At 36.9% G+C, this 8,169-nt stretch overlaps 2 protein-coding genes across 3 annotated transcripts; one reads left to right on the plus strand and one right to left on the minus strand.

Moving 5' to 3' along the window:
* Positions 1-402: 402 nt before the first annotated feature.
* LOC113504711 (26S proteasome regulatory subunit 6A-B) lies at positions 403-3,602 on the minus strand. The gene is made up of 5 exons (XM_026887121.1): positions 2,934-3,602; positions 2,068-2,263; positions 1,397-1,593; positions 1,030-1,160; positions 403-681 (listed from the first exon to the last, which is right to left on the minus strand). The coding sequence occupies exons 1-5, from the start codon at positions 3,486-3,488 to the stop codon at positions 474-476; spliced, it is 1,287 nt and encodes a 428-aa protein (XP_026742922.1). The 5' UTR covers positions 3,489-3,602; the 3' UTR covers positions 403-473.
* A 381-nt stretch (positions 3,603-3,983) lies between these two features.
* LOC113504791 (succinate dehydrogenase [ubiquinone] cytochrome b small subunit, mitochondrial) lies at positions 3,984-7,859 on the plus strand. Of its 2 annotated transcripts, none has more exons than XM_026887234.1 (4): positions 3,984-4,140; positions 5,509-5,642; positions 6,053-6,237; positions 6,532-6,787. In XM_026887234.1, the coding sequence occupies exons 1-4, from the start codon at positions 4,110-4,112 to the stop codon at positions 6,770-6,772; spliced, it is 591 nt and encodes a 196-aa protein (XP_026743035.1). In that variant the 5' UTR covers positions 3,984-4,109; the 3' UTR covers positions 6,773-6,787. The 2 variants fall into 2 exon arrangements, with proteins under 2 accessions (XP_026743035.1, XP_026743036.1); XM_026887235.1 differs by lacking the exon at positions 6,532-6,787 and adding an exon at positions 7,186-7,859 and having other exon boundaries at positions 3,994-4,140.
* Positions 7,860-8,169: the final 310 nt, after the last annotated feature.

An 8,169-nucleotide genomic window follows, 5' to 3' on the forward strand; every position in this document is an offset into this window, starting at 1 on the left:
TGAGATTTTTTACAGAAGCAAATCTTATTGCTTATATTTACAGTTGCACTATTACGATTGTCCGTAGATCTACTTACCTACTCACCGTATACAGATCTCGGATTCCCGACGACCTCTGCTGAAGAAATTAATTTTAAGGGTTTTGGAAATAAGACTTTCTTTTTTCTAATTTAGTTTTTTTCTTGATCATACTAAAAGCTTTGTTTTTTTGTCACGCGCACAGGGTTTTTTAACGAACTACTTTATGAGTGTGTAATGTGTATGTTTATGTATGGTATCGAATGGAATACTAAATCGTACGATTTTTTATGGACCTTTAGTTTTAGATGGACCCTGAAGGCTGAAATTTGATGAACTGAACTGATATACAAAAGTCCGTAGAGTCAGAATTAAAACACAATATATTTTTCCTAAATTTTATTATACAATAGACTTACAATTAAATACCAACTGGTTATAGTATCAAATTTCGTTTAAGCATAGTAGCTGAGGTTGGCCTTCTTCTTGGCCTGGACCTCTAAAATGGCGTCCATGAAGTCTTCGTGCGTTACGGCGGTGGCTGAGCGGCGGAGGGCTATCATACCGGCTTCGACGCACACGGCCTTGCACTGAGCGCCGTTGAAGTCGTCCGTAGAACGAGACAGCTCCTCGAAGTTTACGTCGGGGCATACATTCATTTTCCTGTTGATAAATTAAGTATTAGTAGTAGTATTCTAACAGATATTGTCCACATTGTGACTGTGCTTAAGCCTACTTTTAAAAATCGCCCTAGACATGATCATAGATCTATGTCAAAGTTTTGCTAAAATTAGATTACTTTAGCGCATCGCTAACGACCGCGCGTTAAGATTGTTTCTATAGCAAATTACAAACGTACCTATGTCACGACTACAGTGTTTTCACATGGCTACAAAAGTCGCGGTGAACAAGAGGTCTAACCCAGTTCTATTTCTTTTTATATTGCTGGGTCTGGGTACTGGGTCCCACAACTGAAACTGAAACATTGAAATAATTAAATATAATTCATACCTGGAATGGATCTGCATAATCCTAGCCCTGGCTTCTTCATTGGGGTGGGGGAACTCAATCTTCCTGTCCAGACGTCCTGAACGGAGCAGGGCAGGGTCGAGGATGTCCACTCTGTTTGTAGCAGCTATGACCTGGAATTGAAAAATAGTCAGTCCAGAAATACAGTGGTCTTTGCCATGATTTTATATAAGAAAGAGAAAAATAAATTTATTGAGTCTTTGTGCAAAGATTGGAGAAAGAGATGCTACAAAGAAGATGATACCATGTATACGCATTTATGATTTATCATCTCTAAAACAGGAGGGGAGGCCTTAGCCCAGCCATTTTCAATATCTACGCCAATTGTAATCATTTTAAACTATTTTACCTTGATGTCAGCAGTAGAGCTGAATCCATCAAGCTGGTTAAGGAGCTCCAACATAGTACGCTGGACCTCACGGTCACCAGCCTTCTCGGAGTCGAAACGCTTGGTACCGATGGCGTCCAACTCGTCAATGAAGATGATAGCGGGCGCCTTCTCCTTGGCTAAAGCGAAGGCGTCGCGAACAAGCTTAGCACCGTCACCTGTAGTAAGAAAAGATAAAATTAACAACCTTAAAAGCCAGTAAGTAAAAATATTTACTCTCACAACTTTTAAATAGCTCGACTAATTTTGATCAAACATGTTTAAGAACTCTCTGTCTCCACTCTCTCCGTTTAATTCACTATTAATACAAATAAACTAAATAGATTTAACTCATCGATTTGGGAGCTATGATTTCACAGACAGACAGATGATACTTAAAGTAGTTGAAAAGAGCAGGTCATAAGAACTAAAAGTTGTAATAAAAAAAAACGAAAAAGGTCATTATACCAAGCAATACTTAAGCATATCTTTCTCAGAACCTTTGCCAGTGCCTCTCCAAATAATGAACCAGCAAACAGCTTATGGGATATATACCCATTCTTACTACAAGTAACAGTGACTCCATACTTTATTGAACTATGCAAATATTCCAACCTTTTAAAATGTTGATGCTTTGTCAGTCAAAAGCTTACCAATAAACATCTGCACAAGCTGAGGTCCAGCCAGCTTCAGGAAGGTAGACTTAGTCTGTGCAGCACAAGCTCTCGCCAGCAAGGTCTTGCCAGTACCAGGGGGTCCATATAGAAGTACACCCTTGGGAGGGTGGATGCCAAGGTTCACAAACTTCTCCTTGTGGGTCATTGGCAGTACTACTGCTTCAATCAGCTCCTGTAATGGGAATATAGGAATTTGTTATTGTTTTGCCCTGTATTAGATTCATAAATTTATATTGTAGTTGACTTTTAAAACTTAATTTACTTAAGTGAGTTTTAAGAAAGAAGGACTACAGAGAATTTATAGTTTTTAATGATAATATTTCAAATCATGTCAGATATGAAATCAGAAAAGATAGCCAAGTTTGGAAGATGAAGATTTTGCCCAGCAATGGGGGTCATATACTGGTAAGGTAAAAAAATATGTATATTTCTTATTTGAATAAACATTAAACTACCAATATTCTTTTGATAAATGTTCATAGAAGTAACATTAACAGGTAAAGCTAAATAATTTAAGATATTTTATGTTATTGCAAGATACCTTTGTTAACAACATTCAAAGCACCCATTTAGTTACAAATATATCACCCATAAGTTACAAACATTATGAAATTAGATTGTGACTACAATGTGGGCAGAAGTTGTAAGTGGGTGTCAAACATTGTAAATGCATTATGTTTCAACAGTGTCTGTTTAATGCCATAAAAAATTACAATTATTATAGTACTTTGTGAAAACAGGGTCAGTGGTATCATTCACAAGGGTGGAATAACAGATTCATTATCATTAGGAAGATTCAAAGATCAGATGACAAAGCAGAATTAAGTAAAGTTGTAACTGACCTGAATTTGTTTGTCTAGACCACCAATGTCCGAGTACTGTTCAGTGGGCCTCTCGTCAACCTCCATGGCCTTCACCCTGGCGTCGTACTCCGCTGGCAGAGTCTCCAGAATCAAGTAGGAATCTTTGTTTACTCCTACAAGATCGCCAGGCTTCAACTTATCTGCGTCAACCAACCCAATGACTGGTAAAAAGTAGGTCTGACGTGTGGAGGTTTTAATAACCGCGCATTTGCCCTTGCGCTGCGAGTCCAGGTCCACGACCGCACCATCCTCCTCCTCCTCTTGAGGATCAACGTCCAACAGCTCAATCACATTGGACACCAAATATGGCAATGTTTTGTTCACTTTGATCTTTTCTGTGTTCTCCTTTATTTTATCGTTCTGAGCCTGCAGTTCGTGGGAGATTCTCATTACTTCGCTCTTCATAATTTTAATCTCATTGTCTAGAAGTCTGGTACGGCTGATAATTTCGTCTGTGGGCATGCGGAGAACTTCCTCACTAAGAGCTTCCTCTCCATCCTCCCAGATAGATTTGTCTTCTAAGGTTGTAGCCATTTTGAGATTTATTTATTATGGACTAATTAAATATCTTCACTTCTAAAATGATGCTAAACAAGATTGAAAATATTGGAGTCACCAAAATGAATTGTCATTCAGCAGAACTACAGTGTTACCACGACATAAAAATTTCAAATACAGATAACCCAGTTATTTTTCATTTTTTTTTCATTTCGTTTTAAAATTAAAGACGTTGAAAGGTTCGAAGAATAATAAATATTTCAATTTCCTGAATTTTCCTCTTACCTTAACACCATCGTACAGATTTTTAAAGTTTGCTACAAGCAAATGCAAATGCCCAGTTATTATAGAATCCTATGTCAATAATTTAATAAGATATAGTCTAATGACGTAATTTAACAAGCAACTTCAGTTTTAGTGTTTTTGTGATGCTAAAAATCGACATATTCAATTACATTTTCTAAGCAAAACAAATAAATCTGTAAATGGAATCGCAAGCAACACCTGACAACTTTGACAAGAGAAGGTCATTCGATTTTTGAATCAGTCTATTTTGACATTTATCGAATTTGGGGACTCGATGGCTGACGTTGTGAATTAATATTTTAGAAATTTTTATTTAACATAATCAGTAGCAAATCCATTATAACATCAAGAATGGCGTTTTCAATGTTGCTGCGTACGCCAGGTAATTTCTCTATAGTAGTGATTGTTTTGTTATTACATAATAGTTGTTAGTGTTTAGCCCATTCGTTCTCGTACTCTTGCACCACGTTAAAAGCATTTAAAATCACAAGACCAGCTCTTATCTTTAACTAGGCAATAATTATTATGCGACTTGTAAATTTTCCTTTCCAATTAAGGTATATATTTTTTATACATTATCTTAGGTTAGAATTTGACTGCTAGTGGTTAGTTGGGATAATTGTCTTAGAAGTTTGTTAATTATTAATAATTGGTTTGTATTTAAGATAAGAAGAAGATAAGCTAACCCCTGTCTGTAAGTTATCCGGAGTGCTCTGCACTAACAGATAAAGCTTATTAGCTGTTTACATTGATAACATGAATAGTATTATCTAACTTTTTAAACTACAGATAATCCCATGTTTGTTTTGCTTTCTTACAGGCTAAAATGTAAAACTAGGTTTTGTGGAGCACTACATATTGTAATTGTATATTTAACGAATAAAAATAAATAAATAATAAAAAAAATAGAACCAGAAAAAAAACTGTTATTCATTTGTTTTTAAACTATGTGCAAGAGTTAAATTAACATCACATAACAACAAGTTTAACTTAGTTTTATTGTTGATAACCAACACAATTGTAAATTATTATTTTTTAAAAGGCCATAACTATGCTCTATTTTATAATTATTTATTTTAATTTTATGAAAGTACTAGCCATGAAATCATGTATGGTATTATAACATAGTAACAGCAGAATGTTCTGGAATTGAGTGAGATATAAATATGGGCTTACAGTAACAATCAACATCATTGTCTGTGGAAAATGATAGCTTGGTTCGTAAACATGGTACAGGTATATTGACTTTGGAAACACATGATAACTGTTATGAACTGGAAAAGACTGAATTCAAGTAATTTAATCTATTGTAGGTTTGTTGTGCAATATTTAAAAATAATTAAAAACCAATTTATAAATTTTGAGGCAGAGTTGAAAATGCCTTTACCATGCATTAGGGCAGAAAAGACTATAAAAAACATTGGTTAAATTTGGACTATTACAGGTTTTAATTTTAGGCTTACTAATCATTATAAAACAAAAATTTACAGTTTATATCTGGAATTTTTGTTAGTATAAACAATGAACCTAATGTTATTATAATTACTTCCATTCATTATTGTTTACTTAATAACTGTTTATCCTCACACATTTATCAAAATTGCCTTACTGGTTGTGGACCCAATGAAGTCCTTAGTCTTTCGCTGACACGCCGGCAGGGTCGCCAGCCGAACTTGCGTACGTTTCTCTCAAATCATCCGTAAATAAATAGAACAAAGTGTTAAAATATTGTTTGTTCTTGTATTTCCAGGCTACACAAGTCGGCTGTACACCCAGCAGATGATGAAGCTGGCGACACAGGCGTCCCTCCAGCGCTCCGCCGTCAGCGTCTTACCTGCCACTGCTAATGCACTCAAGGAAATGAACACTCCTATCCTTAACTCTGTAAGTCATGTTTGATTTAGCCTTTGATTCATATAGCCTCTTAACTAAGGCCTAGACTATCACAGTAGCTGTGGAATGTCGTCAATGTGGAAGGCTGCAATGTCTACTCCATTTATTGAGAAAAGCATATTTAAAAAACATATTTTCAATATTTTATTATGACATATTTTGATATTATCATTTTATTTATTTTACAAATTGAAATCAGTGGCGTTATTGGAATTCATAAAAAAAAAAAAACAAGTAAATTGACTTACCATACAATGTCAACATTTGTTAAAAAACTGTGCAGGAAGATATAAAATTTCTTTCGGCATGTGGTCCACGCTTCGCGATTCATGTAAGAAAAAATTTAATATATGATTGCAATAAATAGATACCTAACTATATAGTCGGTAATTTATTTGCAGGTGCGTTCATTCCGCACGTCGCCCGTCCGGCTGTCGGACGAGAAGCCGCACGACCATTCCAAGCTGTGGGTCATTGAGAAGGGCGTGGCCGCCCTCATGGTGCCCATCCTGCCCCTCGGCCTGCTGCTGCCCAACAAGATCCTCGACTCCGTCATCGCGATCCTCATCTGTGCCCACTCCTTCTGGTGAGTTCTGTAGATTCTTTGATTTGTCAGTAGTTTTATTTACTAATAGTTTGAGGAAATGAGCAGAAAAGATACTTGTTGGTTTTTTTAATAATGTTATTCTGTGTCGAAGCGGTTATCAAAATTGGTCATTAAGATTCGCCTTGGTCTGTAAAAGAATGGTTTCTAACATTATCTGGTGTCCATAATGTATTACATGATGATGAAACCAGCATTATCTGTACATTCAGTTCCCTAGCTTCCCTAACATATTCCTTCCTTTTCCTGCTCCTACCGTCCTTTTCCCTCCCCCAGGGGTCTAGAAGCGATGGTCGTGGAATACATCCGAGTGCTTTTGTTCGGGGCGTTCATACCCAAAGTGGCGATGGGCATCGTGTACTTCGTGTCGGTGACCATGCTGGGTGGCCTGTTCTATCTGATCTTCAACGATATCGGCCTCTGCAGAGCCTTCTGGCGAATCTGGCGCAACATGAGGAAACCCAGCAAGTCTGGCGGCTCTGGGGGGGGTGGAAAGAAGAAGAAGAAGTGCACTTAGGCAAGCTGACCTAGTTATTTCGTTGTAGTTTGTTCCATAACTAGGTGATTGGTGATGTTGATCCCCTTTACTCAAGCTAAGGAAAAGTGAAAGTGTTCGTATTTTTTACTACATGCCACATGAGAAAATTGCGGCAGCAAATAACGAACTTAGATACTCTAAATAACTGTCGCCTTAAATATTTTTTTAGGGCGAGCCGACAAAATTGTTTAAAATTTATTGGGAGTGAAATTCGCTTCTTTCCCATGGGGGTAGGGAAATTCCTTTCGTACCTTTTTGATCCAGTTTAGCGAACCTACAATCCATGAAAGATCTTACAAAATCCTTTTCCTATCTGCTAGGATAGAATGCTCCTATGATTGAAGAAAAATGTTATTTATTTTTTGTTTAATTTTTTTTTGTCTACATTCCAGGGGTTTGGAAGCGATCGCAATAGACTACGTCCGAGCAAGTGTTGTGGGTCCCATTCTTCCCAAAATTGCCCTTGGGCTTGTGTATATTATCTCTATCGCCACCCTGGGCGGGCTCTTCTACATCATCAGCCACGATGGCGGCATCGCGAACACCATCAAACAGATCTGGGCTATCAAGTCCGATCGCCAGAAATTATAAACGTCTCCAAGCGAAGTTATGTTACTATGATAAGTAAGCTAGGACTAATTTTAAATAGTGTTGCCATGTAAGCGGGCTTTTATCTGTGGTCTAACGTTTACCGCCCTATTTATTCCTTTTTTTTATTTGTTTTTTTGGCAACGCTATTAAGGCACTGTACAAAGAGCGACTCGGCAATCACAGACTGCGATACCGTAACAATGAAATTAGTTGACTGTTTGTTTTTTATGAAATATTTTTATTAGTCGAATGAATGGTCGAAATTAATATTGGTATGGCAGAGATTACCTTTGCCGGGTTGCGATACGACAATATTCAAGGTAGGTACTTAATTGCACAAGATTCCCAAATTTCGTTTTGCTTCAACGATTAATGTTTATAGTATTATTTATTGTTTACGCAGTTTGTTCTGATAGTTTGAAATGTACGCACTTGCGGGGGTGTAGTTCAATTTATTAGAATAAATAATAGTTGATTTAATTGTTGTTTTATTGTGGACTTATATCCTTTCAGAAACCGTTATGCTAAAGCATACACCTGGCTTACTGACGTTAGTCATATTGTAACGCATTCCAATTTCGTAGCAAATACAAACTTTACATTTGTAGCACTCAAAAAGCATATCGCTCGACATTATTTGAAGTGCGCGTGAACCTTGGCAGAATAGCTGATGATGATTTTATGAAGTTGATATTTCTAGCAATGAAACTTGACATTCATAGAGGTTTCAAGGTCGTCCCAAGTGGGATCCGACGGTCTTATCAAAAGGACCCTGCTTTAGGAAG

The sequence above is a fragment of the Trichoplusia ni genome, chromosome 23, assembly GCF_003590095.1.
Source record: "Trichoplusia ni isolate ovarian cell line Hi5 chromosome 23, tn1, whole genome shotgun sequence".
Taxonomy (NCBI): Eukaryota; Metazoa; Arthropoda; class Insecta; order Lepidoptera; family Noctuidae; genus Trichoplusia; species Trichoplusia ni.

What these genes read in the sequence shown, in the direction of transcription:
- LOC113504711 (XM_026887121.1), bottom strand. Translation starts at nt 3,488, where the DNA reads ATGGCTACAACCTTAGAAGACAAATCTATCTGGGAGGATGGAGAGGAA. An exon ending in GTCTAGACAAACAAATTCAG is followed by an intron (nt 2,264 to 2,933) that starts GTCAGTTACAAC and finishes TTCCCATTACAG; the next exon opens with GAGCTGATTGAAGCAGTAGT. An exon ending in ATTATGCAGATCCATTCCAG is followed by an intron (nt 682 to 1,029) that starts GTATGAATTATA and finishes ATTTATCAACAG; the next exon opens with GAAAATGAATGTATGCCCCG.
- LOC113504791 (XM_026887234.1), top strand. Translation starts at nt 4,110, where the DNA reads ATGGCGTTTTCAATGTTGCTGCGTACGCCAG. An exon ending in AATGTTGCTGCGTACGCCAG is followed by an intron (nt 4,141 to 5,508) that starts GTAATTTCTCTA and finishes TTGTATTTCCAG; the next exon opens with GCTACACAAGTCGGCTGTAC. An exon ending in ATCTGTGCCCACTCCTTCTG is followed by an intron (nt 6,238 to 6,531) that starts GTGAGTTCTGTA and finishes TCCCTCCCCCAG; the next exon opens with GGGTCTAGAAGCGATGGTCG.